The 20076-nt window shown below is 42.3% G+C and overlaps 1 protein-coding gene across 1 annotated transcript in view; it reads left to right on the forward strand.

Moving 5' to 3' along the window:
* Positions 1 to 20076, forward strand: part of tenm3 (teneurin transmembrane protein 3) — an 813838-nt gene that overhangs the window by 657447 nt on the left and 136315 nt on the right. The window contains exons 14-16 of the mRNA XM_060925037.1: positions 4583 to 4729; positions 15256 to 15472; positions 17830 to 17949. Of these exons, the coding sequence (XP_060781020.1) occupies positions 4583 to 4729; positions 15256 to 15472; positions 17830 to 17949 (484 nt within the window). The remainder of the gene's footprint in view (positions 1 to 4582; positions 4730 to 15255; positions 15473 to 17829; positions 17950 to 20076) is intronic.

The following is a 20076-nucleotide window of genomic DNA, read 5'->3' on the forward strand; positions in this document are numbered from 1 at the left end:
TATTCAGAGGAAAACAAATCCATCATCAAGCAAATTATTTTCAACAAAAACGCATATGCCACAATTATTGGCACCCCTGGAAATGGTAGTGAACACAGTGTACCTGAAGCGTGTTTCCATTTAAATTGTACAGTGTGTTTGAGTTGATTGGAGTGTGTAGGAACTTTCACACTGTAATCCATGACTTCCTGATGAACTGGGGAACAAATATGAAATTCTCTCAACATCAACATGGGAAAGACAAGATGACACACAAACCAAATGACGGAGAAGTGTGTTGACCTTCATAAGTCAAGGAATGGTTATAAAAAAATAGCTCCTCACCTGAAAATGTCCATTTCTACTGTTAGGGCAAGAATAAAAAAGTGGACACCAACTGGAACTGGTACAAACTCGCCTGGAAGCGGAGCCAAGTTTATTTTACCCCCACGTACAGTGAGGAGGGTAAGAGAGGCAAAAAAATCCCCAAGGATCACTGTTGGTGAATTACAAGAAAAAGTTCATTCCTGGGGTTTCTGAGTCTCCAGAACCTCCATCAGACTCCACCTCCATGCCAACAGATTATTTCGAAGGTTCCAGAAAAAAAAATCCTTTTCTGTCAGTTAACCACAAACGTAAGCACCAGAAGTTTGTGAAACACTACGACAACTTTGACTGGAACTGTGTCTGATGGAACAAAAATGGAGCTTTTTGCCCATATGGAAAAGACGTAGATAAATCTTATAAAATTTGTATGTCCTTTGTCTGAAACTTGTATGTAAAGCATACAACAGTGAAACCAGATATAAGATACTTAGTAAATTTGAACAAAATGAAACTTGTATGATTTGCATATTTATCAGAACAATATATGACAGTAATGCAAAAGTGGCCACTTTCAGGACTAAATCATATTCCTTATATGATGCACAATACATGAAACATAAACTGAAGGTGATGGAAAGTTATTTTTTTTAATAAGTTTCTTCTATTTCTTTTCCATATGGGTGTCAATAAACACTTGCGGTGGGTTTGGAGTAAAAAGAAGGATGGCTGTAATGAAAAGAACCCGATCTCAACTGTAAAATATGGTGGAGGTTCTACCGTATGATGTTTTGGGGCTGTTTTTCATCCAAAGGCCCTGAAACCTTGTTAAGGTCCGTGGGATTATGGACTCCATGAAACATCAGGGCATTTTAAATCAGAATCTGGCTGCCTCTGCATTTTAGGAAATTAAAACTGGGTCATCATTGGATCTTCCAGCAGGACAATGATCCGAAGTGTATGTCCAAATCAACACAGAAATGGTTGAAGCTTCTGCCCTGGCCATGTCAGTCCCCTGAGCTGAACCCCAGTGAAAACCTGTGGGCTGAGCTGAAGAGGAGAGAGCACAAGAGAGGGTTGAGGAACCTGGATGATCTGGAGAGATTGTGTAGAGAGGGATGGGCTCAGATCCCCTGCTCTGGATCTCCAACCTTCTAAGATGATATAGGAGAGACTCAGTGCTCTTTTACTGCCAAAGTGAGGGTGCACAAAGTGTTAAACGCAGGGGTGCCAATAATAGCAGCACATGTGTTTTTGTTGAAAAACTATTTCTTGATGAGGGATTTGTTTTTCTCTGTATAAATTTATTTCAATTAAAGGTTGGATTTTTCTTTCAGTGTGAGATGAAGCGACTTCAACAAAAGGTGGATTTTTTTTCAAACTCTTTTTACTAATGTTTACAAGGGGTGCCAATAATTGTGTATAAAATCACAAATTTTTAAGACAAGTTTATACAAAACGTGTATCCCGTGACTTCTCCATAAAAAAATCCCCATAAAACCCAACACAGTGGTGCCACTTCCTTGTTACAGATTGGCCAATCAGGTTTTGGGGCGGGGTTTAGTGAAGAAAAATGTTGGATTGAAGGTTATTTTTTAATATGTACTGAATCATAATGAAACACAAGAAGAACAACTAAATAAATAAAATTATAGAAACAACACTCAAATATTTCTTATGGGAAATTACTGGACTGTAAAATGTTTTCAATAATTCATAGTTTGTTTAATAATATAAATATTTATATTAGTAAATTAATCATAATAAAGAATATTGAATTAATTACGAAAGGATATAGGTGCTAAAGATTTTTTTTTTTTTCAAACACTGTTTTCAAAAATCTGCAAAATTGAAAGAGAACAGGAAATACAAAAAAATTGCAAACAAAAATTTACCAACAATAATTTTATAATACACAAGTGTAGTTTATGTTAACATATGAAATGAAAAGTCTTAAAAATATTACATAATAATAGGTTTTAATTTTTAATTTTCAGGTTTTTAACGCCAAGATTTTACAGAAGTTGAAATTATTTCAAAGCACAAGAGCAAAAAACATCATTTATGAGAAGCTCACCTGCATTTTATTTTTTTTCATCCTTATTTTTCATTCCTGCTTTTCTTCTCTCTCCGTCTGTGTCCTCTCGTGGGTTTGAGTCGTGTTGCAGTAACGCTGTGGGATTGATTAACACTGCTGATGATTTAAACACGTATTAAAGTGTAACGTTGTTGTTGATGATGATGATGATGATGATGATGATGATGAACGTTTAATCGGCCCTCCACCCCTGAGCACCCAAGTGTCTTCGTCTGCCCCTCTCCCTCTCTCTCTCCTCTCCTCCTCTCTTGTTTGTATGTCACTCTTTAATGTCCTGGACTCAAGTGCTCAGAACTTTTTTGTTTTGTTTTTTGTTTGTTTGTTTGTTTGTTTTTGTTTTTCTTTCCCGGTTTTGTCCTTCCTTCCTCCCGGCCCCATGATAGGAGAGAGGATAGGATTTAAAGGTAAAGCCCAAGTCCCAGGGACATTGTTCTCTAAGCAATCCCTCTTTCTTTCTTTCTTTCTTTCTTTCTTTCTTTCTTTCTTTCTATTCTGTTTCTTTCTTTTATATTTCCTTCTGCTTTTCTTCCTTGTTTTTCTTGAACTGGCTTTATTTTTGCTTTTTCACTGGTCTTTGCTTCACTTTATTTATTTCTTGCTGCCTTGTTTTCTTCTTTTATTTTTCTTTCTTTCTTTCTTTCTTTCTTTCTTTCTTTCTTTCTTTCTTTACTGCCTTGTATTTTTATTTCTTGTTTTCTTTGTTATTTTATCTTACTGTCATTCATATTTCTTTCTTTCTTTCTTTCTTTCTTTCTTATTTTTCTTTTTATTCTGTTTCTCTTGTACTTCTTTATGGTTTTCTTTCTTGTTTTCCTTATTTTGTTTTTCTTTTCTTTTTCTTCTCTCTTTTTTCCCTTTTTTACTTCCTTGTCTTTCTTTCTTTCTTTCTTTCTTTCTTTCTTTCTTTCTTTCTTTCTTTCTTTCTTTGTCTGTCTGTCTGTCTGTCTGTAAAGCACGGCGTCTGCGTGTCCTCACTGTTGATCCTTCCTTATCTGGTCACCTCCCATCTTTGTTTGTCTTGACCAGCCAACACCTACACACACACACACACACACACACACACACACACACACACCTTTGATGCTCTTCATGTGCATCCTGTAGCCTGAACCCTGGTGTGTGTTGGTTCAGTTCTTTTTGCTGCTCCTGTTCTTACCCCTCTGCCCCCTTCACCTGAATCCCCCCCCCCCCCAACACCCTCCCGGCCCACATGGGGCGGCAGAATGCACCCCAGGCAGAAAGCATGATGATGGTGGTGTCATTGCACCTCCCTATACTTTATGCCTGGAGTTTGTTTATCTCTCTATCTCTGTGTGTGTGTGCTGTAGCTTCACATGGATGCAGCTGTACAAGTGACTACAACTCTCTCCCAAATACAGACAGACAGACAGACAGATACGCATACCTACATCCAGACAGATATACAAAAAGACCGATAAGGAGACAGACAGACACCTGTACAGACAGACAGACAGACAGACAAAAAAGCACAGAAGACAGGTAACAGACAGACTGTAAATAGATCGAGAGAGAGAGAGAGAGAGACAGACAGACAGATATACAGGCACATGGACATACAGATAGATTCTTGTTTATTCTCTTTCATTTATTTGTTGTTTTTATTCTTCTAAATTTATTTCCTATCATTTCAAAATGATTCTACAGACCCAGTGCACTGTTCATTGTGGGATTGTGATTGTTTTTAATTTTTTTATTTGGATTCTAAAATTGAAGTAACTCAATTTTAATTTGAGTGACCAAAGTCTCTGAGGATTTGTTGAGAGTGTGAGGAACATCATGATGATGAAGATGAAGATGATGGTGAGGAAGAGGTGTGTTTTAACGTTCATGTGAATTTACAGCCGTTGTGCATCTCACGAGACCTGTGAGAAGTCCAGTGTCACTCTGTGTTCACCTTTGACCTCTCTCATTTTGCAACTGAATGAATGAATGTGTATCTGTTCAGAGTTCTGTTCATGCACATTTTACACACACACAGACACACACTATTCACTGTACACATCAGAATACACATATATATGTGTCTAAGTTCTTTAACTCCTCCACATACACCCCTAAGCCCTCTGCTATCTGTGTGACTATGTGTGTGTGTGTGTGTGCATGTATGTGCGCACGTGTGTGTGTATGTGTGTATAAAACCATGTGTGTGTGTTTCTGCAGAGGGATGCCCAGGTCTGTGTAACAGCAATGGCCGCTGTACTCTGGATCAGAACGGATGGCACTGTGTGTGCCAGCCTGGCTGGAGGGGGGCTGGCTGTGACGTCGCCATGGAAACCCTCTGCGCAGATGGCAAGGACAATGAAGGAGGTCTGTGTCTATGTGTTTCAGGCTAGTTAACAATTGGTTAAATTCAAGAGTTAATGCAAAGTGTTGTCTGTTGACGTTAAAAGTCAATGACCAACATTTTACCATCAAACAGTAACAATCGCCCTCAAACACCAACATTTCAACATCAAGCAGTGACATTTACCACCAAACACAAACATACACCATCAGAAAGTAACATTTACCATCAAACACCACCAGTAACGCCAAGAAAGTAACATTTATCATCAAATATCAACATTTTATTATCAAACACCAAATACACCATCAGAATGAAACATTTTCACCAAACACCAACATTAACCATTAAAACATCAACATTCACCATCAAACACCAACATATTATATCAAAGGCCAGATTTTCACCACCAAACGCCAACATTCACCACCAAACACCAGAATTTCATAACAAAACACCATCATTCAACACCAAACACCAACATTTACCACCAAAGACCAGAATTTCACCACCAAACACCAACATTTACCACCAAAGACCAGAATTTCACCACCAAACACCAACATTAACCACCAATGACCAGAATTTCATGATGAAACACCAATATTCACCATCAAACACCAGAATTTTGCCACCAAACATCAACATTCAATATCAAACACCAAAATTTCACCATCAAACACCAGCATTCACGATCAAAGACCAGGATTTCATCATCAAACATCAACATTACCCATCAAATACCAGAGTTTCACCATCAAACACCAACATTCACCATCAAACACCAGCATTCACCCTCAAAGGCCAGAATTTCACCATCAAAACCGATATTTACCATCAAACACCAACATTCTCCATCATAGACCAGAATTTCACCACCAAACACCAACATTCACCACCAAAGACCGGAATTTCACCATCGCACACCAATACTCACCGTCAAACACCAACATTCACCATCAAAGACCAGAATTTCATCATTGCACACCAATACTCACCATCAAATACCAACATTAAGCACCAGACACCAGAATTTTAGGATCAAACACCAACATTCACCATCAAACACCAACATTCTCCATCAAAGACCAGATTTTCAACACCATACACCAACATTCACCACCAAACACCAACATTCACTACCAAACACCAGCATTCACCATCATACACCATAATTTCACCACCAAACGCCATCATTCACCAACAAACACCAACATTCACTATCAAATACCAGAATTTCACCATCAAACACCAACATTCTCCATCAAATAAAGATCATTTTTCCCAAAAAAAGACTAGAGTTTCACCACCAAACTCCAACCACCAAACACTAATACCCAGTATTAAACACCAACATCCGCCATGACATAACATTTCATCCTGAAATATCAACATTCATCATCAAATACCTGCATTTCTCCATCAAACAGCAACATTTCACCCCAAAACAGTACAGTTTACTGTACAAAAAGCTTTTTTTCTATCAAATACCAGCCTGTATCATCTCATCTCATCTCATTATCTCTAGCCGCTTTATCCTTCTACAGGGTCGCAGGCAAGCTGGATCCTATCCCAGCTGACTACGGGTGAAAGGCGGGGTACACCCTGGACAAGTCGCCAGGTCATCACAGGGCTGACACATAGACACAGACAACCATTCACACTCACATTCACACCTACGGTCAATTTAGAGTCACCAGTTAACCTACCCTGCATGTCTTTGGACTGTGGGGGAAACCGGAGCACCCGGAGGAAACCCACGCGGACACGGGGAGAACATGCAAACTCCACACAGAAAGGCCCTCGCCGGCCACGGGGCTCGAACCCAGGACCTTCTTGCTGTGAGGCGACAGCGCTAACCACTACACCACCGTGCCGCCCGCCTGTATCATCAAACACCAAAATTAATCACTAACAGTCCCCATCAAACAGTAGCATTTACCATCAGACACAAAAATTTCCTGTCAAAGCCCAAAAATTGCTATCAAACAACATCCACCATAAAAGACATACATTTTACCATCAACCACCAACACTTCAACATCAAAGAGTAAAGTTTACTGTCAAACACAAACATGCATTGTCCCAAAGTAACACTTACCACCAAACACCAACATTTTATCTAACACCAAAATTATACCCCAACGCTCTCAAACATCATCATACACTCCAACACTCTCAAACACCATCGTACACGCCAACATTCTCAAACACCATCGTACACGCCAACATTCTCAAACACCATCGTACACGCCAACATTCTCAAACACCATCGTACACGCCAACATTCTCAAACACCATCATACACGCTGGCACTCTCAAACACCATCGTACACGCCAGCACTCTCAAACACCATCATACATGCTGGCACTCTCAAACACCATCGTACATGCTGGCACTCTCAAACACCATCGTACACGCCAGCACTCTCAAACACCATCGTACATGCCGGCACTCTGAAACGCTATCGTACACGCCGGCACTCTCACACGCCATTGTACACGCCGGCACTCTCAAACACCATCATACACGCCGGCTCTCTCAAACACCAACGTACACCCCGGCACTCTCGAACACCATCGTACACACCAGCACTCTCAAACACCATCATACACGCCGGCACCCTCAAACACCATCATACACGCCGGCACTCTCAAACACCATCGTACACGCCGTTGCTCTCACACGCCATCGTACACGCCGGCACTCTCAAACACCATCGTACACGCCGGCACTCTCAATCACCATCTTACACGCCAGCGATCTCAAACACCATCATACACGCCGGCGCTCTCAAACACCATCGTACACGCCGGCGCTCTCAAACACCATCATACACACCGGCGCTCTCAAACACCATCGTACACACCGGCGCTCTCAAACACCATCATACACGCCGGCACCCTCAAACACCATCGTACACGCCGGCTCTCTCCAACACCATCGTACACCCAGGCACTCTCGAACACCATCGTACACACCAGCACTCTCAAACACCATCATACATGCCGGCACCCTCAAACACCATCATACACGCCGGCACTCTCAAACACCATCGTACACGCCGGCGCTCTCACACGCCATCGTACACGCCGGCACTCTCAAACACCATCGTACACGCCGGCACTCTCAATCACCATCTTACACGCCGGCGCTCTCAAACACCATCGTACACGCCGGTGCTCTCAAACACCATCGTACACACCGGCACTCTCAAACACCATCGTACACACCGGCGCTCTCAAACACCATCGTACACCCCGGCACTCTCAATCACCATCATACACGCCGGCACCCTCAAACACCATCATACACGCCGGCACTCTCAAACACCATCGTACACGCCGGCGCTCTCACACGCCATCGTACAGGCCGGCACTCTCAAACACCATCGTACACGCCGGCACTCTCAATCACCATCTTACACGCCGGCACTCTCAAACACCATCGTACACGCCGGCACTCTCAAACACCATCGTACACGCCGGCACTCTCAATCACCATCTTACACGCCGGCGCTCTCAAACACCATCATACACACCGGCGCTCTCAAACACCATCGTACACGCCGGCGCTCTCAAACACCATCGTACACTCCGGCGCTCTCAAACACCATCGTACACCCCGGCACTCTCGAACACCATCGTACACACCAGCACTCTCAAACACCATCATACACGCCGGCACCCTCAAACACCATCATACACGCCGGCACTCTCAAACACCATCGTACACGCTGGCGCTCTCACACGCCATCGTACAGGCCGGCACTCTCAAACACCATCGTACACGCGGCACTCTCAATCACCATCTTACACGCCGGCACTCTCAAACACCATCGTACACGCCGGCACTCTCAAACACCATCGTACACGCCGGCGCTCTCAAACACAATCATACATGGCGGCACTCTCAAATGCCATCATACACGCCGGCACTCTCAAAACCATCGTACACACCAGCACTCTCAAACACCATCATACACGCTGCACTTTCACACACCATCATACACGCCGGCGCTCTCAAACACCATCGTACACGCCGGCACTCTCAAACACCATCGTACACGCCAGCACTCTCAAACACCATCATATACGCCGACACTCTCAAACACCATCGTACACGCTGGCACTCTCAAACACCATCGTATACGCCGGCACTCTCAAACACCATCATACACGCCGGTGCTCTCAAACACCATTGTGCATGCCGGCACTCTCAAACACCATCATACACGCCGGCACTCTCAAACACCATCGTACACGCCGGCGCTCTCAAACACCATCGTACACACCAGCACTCTCAAACACCATCATTCACGCTGCACTCTCACACACCATCATACACGCCGGCGCTCTCAAACACCATCATACACGCCGGCACTCTCAAACACCATCGTACACACCGGCACTCTCAAACACCATCATACACGCTGGCGCTCTCAAACACCATCATACACGCTGGCGCTCTCAAACACCATCATACACGCCGGCACTCTCAAACACCATCGTACATGCCAACATTCTCAAACACCATCGTGCACTCCGGCACTTTCAAACCTCATCATACACGCCGGCACTCTCAAACATCATCGTACACGGCAACATTCTCAAACACCATTGTACATGCCGGCGCTCTCAAAAGCCATCATACACGCCGGCACTCTCAAACGCCATCGTACACGCCGGCACTCAACCACCAACACTATACTTGTGGTTTAATTACAATATTCAGTAAAGACTCAGCTCAATGATCAGTGTTTAATGTTCGAGAACCTTCTGGAAACTTCTCCACAATCTGACACACAGATGCAGGTGGAACAGAAGGTAGAACAGGAGTCACTGCATCGTCCAGTAGCTCCAGCTCCAGAACCTGCTGAGGGACAGAGAGTCATTTATTATCATCCTGCTGAAACACTGAGCTCAGGTGTTTATTAAAGTTCACAAAGTGTTGAAGATGAGCTGTTTACAAAAAAGAAACACCTTCCTAACGAAATTTACATTCTTTGGTTATCTTCAGTGGGTCACATGACCACGCCTTACCTCATTTATCATTGTTCCACTTCTGAGACGAGCGTGAGAGAGACTACAAAGAAACACAGTGATGATCTCTCTCTCTCTCTCTCTGCCTCTCTCTCTCTGTCTTTCTGCCTCTCTCTCCCCACCTTCTCTCTCTCTCTCCCCACCTTCTCTCTCTCTCTCCCCACCTTCTCTCTCTCTCTCCCCACCTTCTCTCTCTCCCTGTCTTTCTGCCTCTCTCTCCCCACCTTCTCTCTCTCTCTGCCCACCTTCTCTCTCTCTCTCCCCACCTTCTCTCTCTCTCTGCCTCTCTCTATCTCCGTCTCTCTGCCTCTCTCTCTCCCCCACCTTCTCTCTCTTTCTGTCTCTCTCCCCCACCTTCTCTCTCTCTGCCTTTCTCTCTCTCTCTATCTCTCTCGCCCTCTCTCTCCCCCACCTTCTCTCTCTCTCTCTCTTTCTGTCTCTCTCATTCTTTTTTGTTTTTTTATTCAGCTTACCTTTCTTTTTCTCTTTTTCTCTCACTTTCTCTCTTTCTGTATCTTTCTCTTCCCCATGTATTTAAAGGGGAACTGAAGTCATTTTTAAACTTGCTTTATTTCTTAATTAACGTGTTATTCAGTGACGTTTTCGGTTTTAGTAACGTTATATCATGACTCGTATTGGCAACTAATTGCAGTTAAATATTATACTTACCGGCCTATTCGGTTTTTAGCTGTGTTGAATTTAGTTCGTTTGGTCCACGGCAGGCGTCGCTTATCCGCGCGATCTTCACGAGACTTGTGTGAGACTTCGAAACGTGAAGAAGTGTCAGCCAGGTGTCAGTGCTGCCATTTTGAAAACTGTTTTCTAAATTAAATATTGCACAAAAACGAGTTTAAATGACGATTACTGCCGACTTTTTTCAAACTTTTCTGATTGCTATCAAAACAAACAAAACTTCCGGCTTGATTACATCAGCATTCAAAAGAGGGCGCGCGCATCTTTTTGCGGTCACGCTGAAAGAAATAAAATTAAAAGTCTCAAATTTGATTTAATAAAAGGCAGCGGCAAAGAAGAAAGTATTCAGCCTTGATTTAAAAAAAAGAACTGAAAGCTGCAGGTACTTTGTATTGATTGTGTGAAATGCGCTCAGTATAATATGGATTTATCACAAAAACACACGCATGTGTTTATTATTTTGAAACCCACCAGCCGACTGATCTGGCACGTTTTAATTGTGCGACAGTAATGACGTAAATACCAGCGCGACGGATTAGTGTCCGAAAGCGTTTTTTCATTTTACCAATGAGCTCACTGTATAGTCCTCTATATAGTAATTCCCTATATAGGGAGTAGGGAGTAGTGAACGAGTGAGTGATTTCAGACACAGGGAATGTTGGCAGATGTTGGTGACTTTGATTTGCGCTGTACGTTTTACTTCCGTCCTACGATGTCTTGCACACGTCTCAACGAATCTCGTTTATGGCCACTGCTTTGACATATGGACTGATATATTACAGAGCATATTTCAAACACTCATAACTTGCTATAGCAGCAACAAAATAGCTATCAAACATCTCATCTCATCTCATCTCATTATCTGTAGCCGCTTTATCCTGTTCTACAGGGTCGCAGGCGAGCTGGAGCCTATCCCAGCTGACTACGGGCGAAAGGCGGGGTACACCCTGGACAAGTCTCCAGGTCATCACAGGGCTGACACATAGACACAGACAACCATTCACACTCACATTCACACCTACGCTCAATTTAGAGTCACCAGTTAACCTAACCTGCATGTCTTTGGACTGTGGGGGAAACCGGAGCACCCGGAGGAAACCCACGCGGACACGGGGAGAACATGCAAACTCCACACAGAAAGGCCCTCGCCGGCCACGGGGCTCGAACCCAGGACCTTCTTGCTGTGAGGCGACAGCGCTAACCACTACACCACCGTGCCGCCCCGCGATCAAACATGCATTCCTATATTTAATAACATGAGAGAATTTTGATAATAAAAAAATTTGCCTTCAGTTCTCCTTTAACTTTCATTTTCCTTCCTCTCAGTTTTTGTTTTTCTCTCTTTCGTTCCTCTCGCTCCTTTCTTCCTCTTTCTTCCATCTCACTTTCATTATCTGTCCCTTTCATTTTCATCCTTTATCTTTCTCTTCCTTCTTATTTTAACTTTTCTGTTTCTCTTTTCTTCATCTCACTTTCTCTTTGATTTTCTTTTTCTTTCCTCTCACTCTTTTTATTTTCTTCTGTCTCTCTTTCACTTTCTTTTTCTTTATTTTCTTTTTCTTCCTCTTCCCTTTTGTTTTAACTTTTTTCTTCCTTTCTTCACTCTCATTTGCTCTGTTCCTTTCTTTCCATCCTCTCACTTTGTTTCTTTTCTTTTCTCTTGCTTTTTCTTTTCTTTCACTCTATCCATTAATAATCATTACAATTGGTTTTCTTTCTTTCTTTCTTTTTTCTTTCTTTCTTTCTTTCTTTCTTTCTTTCTTTCTTTCTTTCTTTCTTCTTGTGTTTTAATCTCTTTTTCTCTTTGTTTTGTCTCACTCTTTTTTTTCTTTATTTCTGTTGTTACTGCTTCTCTCTCTCTCTCTCTCTCTCTCTCTCTCTCTCCCCTTCATTACACTCTTCATTACAGTATTCTATCTTTCTGGCTGTCTTGCATTCTTACTTTCTCATTCCCTCCATCCTTCATTACACAATATTCTTTACACTATTAATTCTCTCTCTCTCTCTCTCTCTCTCTCTCTCTCTCTCTCAACTTGTCTACATTGTCTTCTCTTGTTCTTGTTCATTCTTGTCTTCTCTTCTTTGCAGTATTCCTTCTCTCTCATAGTCTGTCTTACTTTTGTCTTTCTCTCCCTTTTTTCTCTCCATCTCCTCTCTCCTCATTCCACACATCCCTCATTCTTTATTTTCTCTGGTATTACATCATATCTTCTCTCTGTACTTTTTCTTCTCTTTCCTCTCTCACTCCCTCCATGGTTCATTACACTCTCTTTGTTCTTTCTTGACAAACTTCAACCCTTATTTCTCGTTGTTCTTTTCTCTCACTTCCTCCCTCTCTCTGTTTCTCTCTCTCTCTCTCTCTCTCTCTCTCTCTCTCTCCTCATCCCTCATTATTTTTTCTCTTTCTTGCTCTGTCTTTGTCTTTATTTCCTGGTATCACTCTTTCTCTTTTTCTCTGTCATCTTTTCTTCACAGTCTTCTTTCATCTTCTCTCCTTGTCTTTTATTCTCTCTCTCTGTCCATCCTTCATTACACTCCCTTTTTCTTCCTTATCTTTCCATACTCTACAGTATTCCATCCATCTGTGTTTATTCTCCCAGCATCTCTCTTTCCATTTTTCTCTCCCTCATCATTTGTTCACAGGATTTATCTTTCTCTATATCCATCTGTCTTAACAACTTCCTTTAAAAGTCTATCTATCTATCTATCTATCTATCTATCTATCTATCTATCTATCTATCTATCTATCTATCTATCTATCTATCTATCTATCTATCTATCTATCTATCTATCACTTTCTCATTCTCTCAGTATCCTTTCTCTTTTTTATTTTTTTGTCTCATTCCTTGTCCTTGCATCCTTGACCACAATCCATCATTCTTTGCTTTCTGTATTTTTGTCTCACATCCTCCTGCTTTTTTCTTTCTCCACATTCCTTATTTTTTCTCTTTCTGTCGATATTTGTTTTTATTCCACAAGACTGTATTCTCTCTCTCTCTTTCTCTCTCTGTCAAAACAACTTCCTTTAGATTTTTCTTTCTCCTTCACACTGACTTTCTATCTCTCTCTATCCTTCATTACACTCGTTCTGGGAGAGACGCCATGCCTTGCAGTCCAACAGGCGTTCAGGAAAGCCACTGCCATAAAAGACACAAAAACCCTAAAGAGAGAGAGTGTGTGTGTGTGTGTGTTTCCCTGTGTTTAGTGAAGAAAACAAACGTGTCTGTCGCTCAGGGCTGAGGTTGGCACACGCCCCTGGATCAGGATTAAACTCTGATCTGGACTCGTGTCCCATTCCTGCTCTCCAGGGCCCGTAGGCTCCCTATTAAGCAGCCTTCCTTCCTGTTTTAGGGCCAACATGACAGTTTATACCCTCCATCTTGGACTTGGACCTGAGGGAGGGGAGGCAGGGGGAGTTTACTGTGCCAGTGTCGCTTCGCTGCGTGGTTCGGAACGCTTTTGGACATCATCCTGTTGTTAATCCTTAATTAGAATTTGGATGTCTTTTCTTTGCTCCGTATCACATCTTTGTTTTAGATGAGTACAAAAGCACACTTTTCAGGAATCCAGGAATGTCATAATAAACATTGCTCCCTAAGAAGTGTACACACATCTGTCAGGGTATCCGCTCTCTATCTCACACACACACACACACACACACACACACACACACACACACACACACACACACACACACAGAAGAAGAGTTTGGTGTTGATTTTGGACGGGTTGAAGATGTAAAAACAGGGCCAGGACGCACACGAAGAGGTTTTGACGATTCAGGATGGACCAGATGACTGACGGAGCAAAACAAACAGCGAGACACTCAGTCTGTGGGATCGGGACACAGCCCGGGAGGGAGAAAAAGAATTAGTTTCCTACTGATCAGGGTTACCGTGTCTGTGTGTGTGTTTTATTTTACAATTCCCCAGCGGCGGGGCACCATATGTGTGCAGGGCTTTTTATAAACTAAGTGTGACGGATGGCGGAGGTTTATGCTCCTACCTGCAGGATGGAACATCTCAGATCCACAAAAAGCATTAAGCAGCTGTTTCCTCCATGTGTGTGTGATAGAGAGAGAATGAAAAAGTGTGACAGAGGGAATAAGGCATAGTGCGCTGTTTAAGGCTGTCCCACTTAGTGCTCGCTTTCCCCACTCCCCCTGGGGTCACGTCTCAAATGAAATGAAACTCACTGCTTCCTAAGGCACTACTTTTGTAGAATTTTCCCTAGTGATCGAGAACTCGAAGGCTTTCTGTTCTCGCTCCCCTGCGCGAACACACTGGGGTACAGAAAACCCGGAGAGAGGCCAGGAAGAGATTTTTTTTTGGTTCTTTTTCTTTACTCACGGAACAAAACAAAGAAAACTTGGATCAAGCTTTTCAAAAATGCACCTCATTTTACAGCTCATTTTCTGTTTTGTTTTTCTTTCTTAACTGAAAATACATTTTTAAAATAAATTTTTTATCACAAAATATTGGTGTAACATTTTAGCATGTTTTATTTAACATTCTTTGTGCACATTTTAAAAAACATCCACTTCTTTTCACATGATAAACAGAAATGGGGCAACTTATGAGCAGAATTTTAATAATTCAGGAACATAAAGTAAAATGTGATGAACGCTAAGTTATGCTCGTGTGTCTCTCCCTGACACACACACACACAAGCACAATAAAATGATGTATTCTAGTTAGGAGTCTGTTAAGTATTGCTATCTACGGTACAAAGCATTTACTCTGTTATACTTTGTGTGTGTGTGTGTGTGTGTGTGTGTGTGTGTGTGTGTGTGTGTGTGGGCATGTGTGCATAGACGGCCTAGCGGACTGCATGGACCCGGACTGTTGTCTCCAGACCACATGTGTGTCACAGTCATTCTGCCGTGGCTCCCCCGACCCTGCTGACATCATCACCCACAGCCAATCAGCTTCTCCACAGCAGGCAGCGCAGTCCTTCTACCAGCGAATCAGCTTCCTGCTCGGGCCAGAGGGCACGCACATCATCACGGGCGAGAACCCATTCAATAAGAGGTGTGTGTGTGTTTGGACATTCTCAGCAGACTTCCTCTCATGCCCTAGCCTTGAAAGAGTGAAAATAGTGAAATCTCCACCATATTGCTGTGTTACCATAGCAACAAAGACAAGGTTGCACTGTTAAGGACGTGGCATGCTTGTTAAGCTCGTTAGGGTAATTATGTAGGGGGGTAAGCACAGTTGGGAATTTCTAAATTCAAAATAATTTTTTGATGAAATTAAAACAATTGCTAGTTGTTTTGCATTCAACAAGTACACCACAAGTGTTGCCATAGCAACGGTGTCTGATCCTCCACGTTCATGTGAGGTTTTTATTAAAGGAAGTGAACATTTGATAAGCAGTCGCTGTGTGTGTGTGTTTGTGTGTGTGTTTGTGGTGGGGGGTTGGGGGGCATATGTCTCTGGAGAGGCTCTATAAAGCCAAAAATATATTGATTTATTGGTGAGAACATTTTTGTCACTTCAAAGCAACAATGAGACACATAAAAAACAAACAGAGCAAAATGTAACATACAACTTTCAAATTCTAGAACATTAGACCTTTAGAGTTCTAGAACTCTAGAACATTAGAACTGTATTGTACAAATTAAAATCTTAGAATTATAACACTTAGTATTTTAAAACACAATGTTTTGAATTTTCAAACCTCAGAATTTTAGAATGTGAGAAGTTTAAAATTTTAAAACTTTAAAATGTTAAAATGATAGAATTGTATAACACTAGAACATTGGAATGTTAAAAGTTTAAAGCTTTAGAACTTTTAAACGTTAAAATGTTAGAATTTTAGAACTTAATTGTAGAACTTTAGAACATCAAGCTTTTTAAAATTTGCAACTTTACAATTTAGGACTGTTGAAACTTAGAATTTTAGAACTTTGGAATGTTAGTTTAAAGTTTTAGAACTTTAAAACATTTAAATGTTAGAACTAGAACATTGGGATGTTCAAAGTTTTAGAACTTCAAAGTGTTAAATGCTAGAATTATAGAACTTGCAATTTTAGAACTTTAGAATTTAGGTATATTAGAATTTTAAAGTTTTAGCACTTTGAAATGTTAAAATGTTAGAATTTTAAAACTTGGAATTCTACTTTATTTAACTTTAGATTATGAGAATGAATGTAGGATATTTAAAGTTTTAGAACTTCAAAGCATTAAAATGTTAGAATTATAGAACTTGGAATTTTAGAACTTTAGAATGAGACCATTGGAATGTTAAAGTGCACGTGAGAAGACTGGTATTTCTCTCACACGTGCACACGCACACAGCTGCACACAGTGTACAGTCAGAAATCCCACACATAGTAAACTATCAAAATGCTCGAGCCGTCCAGGGCCGCTCTGATTTGTGTAAAGAAACACCCCAAATCACCATATATGGTAAAGATCTTTCCTTTAACAGGGTGATTTATAAAAGCAGCGATGGTGTGAAAATTCCTCATTACTGCTGTTTTTTTGTGTGTGTTTGGAAATTCCATCATTAACTTGATTAATCTCTCTCCAGAAGCGTGTGTGTGTGTGTGTGTGTGTGTGTGTGTGAGACGAGTTGATAAATAACGAACTCCGGATGTTAGATTAAACTCTAAATCCTGGGATTTTATGGGCGTCAGATTTTTTCACAGTGTGTGGATGTTATTATTAAACAGTAAATTTTTATCAGACGCCTCACACACACGATGAGATGAGGCGAGGCAAGTCGCTAGTGTCAAGAGAAAGCTGTGTGAGAATTATCAGTGTCTTTCAGTGGAAATGCGGAAACACACACACACACACACACACACACACACACACACACACACACACACACTTTATTTACATTTCCTCCTGCAAACCCCTGCTGTGTGTGTGTGTGTGTGTGTTTCCGCATTGTTTATGCGTGTTTTTATATCACATTTTATTGCACCTTTTAACTTTAATTTGATTGAGAGAGACAGACAGACTTAAAATCAGAGAGACAGACTGACCTACAGAGACAGACAGACAGAGAGAAAGAGAGACAGACAGACAGAAAATCAGACAGACAGACCAGCAGAGAGAGAGAGACAGACAGAGAGACACAAATTAAAGGATTATTGGACATAATGCTCTGATACTTCAGTGCTTTTGTTTTATGAGCGCTCACAAAGTAAACGAGCCCTGAGTTATATCTGCTGTCACACATTACACACTGTTTACCTCACACACGCACACACACACACACACGCACACGCACACACACACAGTGGAAATGGAAGAAAGACATGGTGCCTGAGAGGTAAAGAAAGGAGAGAGAGAGACAGACAAATGTGTATTAAGGACAAAGTTACACAACAAATCATGTTAACCGTGTGTGTGTGTGTGTGTGTGTGTGTGTACAGTCTGGTCTCTATAATCCGAGGTCAGGTGCTCACTGCAGACGGAACGCCGCTGATCGGAGTGAACGTCTCCTTCATACACTTCCCTGAACATGGATACACCATCACCCGGCAGGACGGCATGTAGGTGTTACACTCACACACACACACACACACACACACACACACACACACACACACTCGAACTGTATGTATTGTGCGTGTTCTTTGCAGTCCTGAATAATGGAGTAAATGTCACAATGTCATGTAACACATTATGGATGTCTCTGTTCATGCTGAGAGCCTGCTGTTTATGTATGCAGATGTGTGTGTGTGTGTGTGTGTGTGTGTGTGTGTGTGTGTGTGTGTGTGTGTGAAGATCATCTCATGCTAATAGTGGCTTGCTGGGTCTGACTCTTTAACATTCACTCAGTTTAACACATGCACGTGTGTGAGAGAGAGAGAGAGAGAGAGAGAGGTGTAATAGAGAATATAAAAGTGAGGGAGAGGATGAGACTCAGATTGCAGAAGAGAGGATGTTAAGAGGGCTACAGGTAGAAAGATGGAGAGAGAGAGAGAAAGTGAGACAGAGAGAGACAAAAAGAAAGAGAGAGAGGCAGAGAGAGAGAGACATACAGAGCGAGAGAGAGAGAAATAGAAAGAGAGAGACATACAAAGAGCAAGAGAGAGAAAGTGAGACAGAGAGTGTGAGAAAGAAAGCGAGACAGACACAGACAGACAGACAGAGAGAGAGAAAATGAGAAAAAGAGAGACAGTGAGCAAGAGACAGACAGTTGTGTGGACAGAGTGAGAGAGAGAAATACACAGATAGACCTCGAGAGAGAAAGACAGTCTGTCAGTGGGGCAGAGAGACAGACAAAGAAAGAGAAAGACACAAACAAAGTGGGTGGGGGGGATCTCTAGGTCTGTCTGCCTGTCTGTCTGTCTGTTTCTCTGAGAGAGAGAGAGAGAGAGAGAGAGAGAGAATTATCCCACTCAGCATCCACTGCAGGAGCTCATCAACGAAAAACTGGCCGAGAGTAACAGGAATGTGTGTGTGTGTGTGTGTGTGTGTGTGTGTAGTCACCTGAGCCCATCTCCAACATCTGTCTTCATTTCATCATTTATACACCATCTTCCTCCAGTTGCTGCTTCGTTATTAAAATCCACTCCTCTCTGAATTTCCTGTTCACTTCATCTTCTCAGAGTGCTGTTCATTACCAAGTAATTAGCCACAGAGCTACATGCTAACACAGAGCGACATTTACCATTTATGGCATTTGGCAGACGTACTCATCCAGACCGAGTCTCACAAACACATCAAGAGCACATCTTCACAGGGACTAAGAGTACCATTGGTCTAAAACCCCAGTCGGGGATGTTAGGACAGTGTGAGAAATCCAAGAAGACAGGAAGTGACTCAGCCCAGTGGACAGCCAGGGGAAGTTCATTCCACCACCTGGGTTCCAGGACAGAGAAGTGTCTTGATGCAGGTGTTCCTTGTACCCTGAGAGATGGTGGGTTGTGGTGAGGGATCGTGATGCAAAGCAGGGTGTGATGAGTGCTTTAAGGTTGATGGGTGCTGATCTGTTTTAGTGTTTGAAATCTGCTGTGGACAGTTGGAGGAAGCCAGTGGAGGGAGCATAGCAATGGGGTGGTGTGGGAGCACATGGGGAGGTTGAAACCATGTCATGCAGCTACATTCTGGATCAGTTGGATGGTGTGTAGAGGCAGACCTGTCAGGGACAAATCGTATCAGACCTGAGTGGATAGAAATAACTGGATCCACCTCCTCCTGAGAAACCTGAATGAGTGAGTCTATTTAACGATATGAGGCAAGGATAGTCCATGGTTATCCCGAGGTCACATGCAGTGACAGACGGTGAGATCTAAGAGTTGTCCAGGGAGACCACAAGATCTTGACTTGCGGATGCATCTCCATGGATGGACAGCAACTCAATTTCGCTGGGATTAAATTTTAGATGAAGGCCTCCAGGCATGCTGAGATCTGAGTCGGTGTCTGAGGGAGTAAAGGAGAGAGAGAGGATATGTTGAGCATCATCAGCATAGCAGTGGAATGAAAACATGTGTATATGAGCTGACTGAGAGAGTGGGTATAGAGGGAAAAGAGAAGAGGACCCAGAAATGAGCCTTGTGGGACACCAGTGGAGAATCTGTATGTAGATCCACTCCATGTTACCTGACATGACCATCCCTCCAGATTAGAAGCAAATCATTTCCATGCTGTGTCAAGAATTCCAAGACTCCTGA

The sequence above is a fragment of the Neoarius graeffei genome, chromosome 7 (genome assembly GCF_027579695.1).
Source record: "Neoarius graeffei isolate fNeoGra1 chromosome 7, fNeoGra1.pri, whole genome shotgun sequence".
Classification (NCBI taxonomy): domain Eukaryota; kingdom Metazoa; phylum Chordata; class Actinopteri; order Siluriformes; family Ariidae; genus Neoarius; species Neoarius graeffei.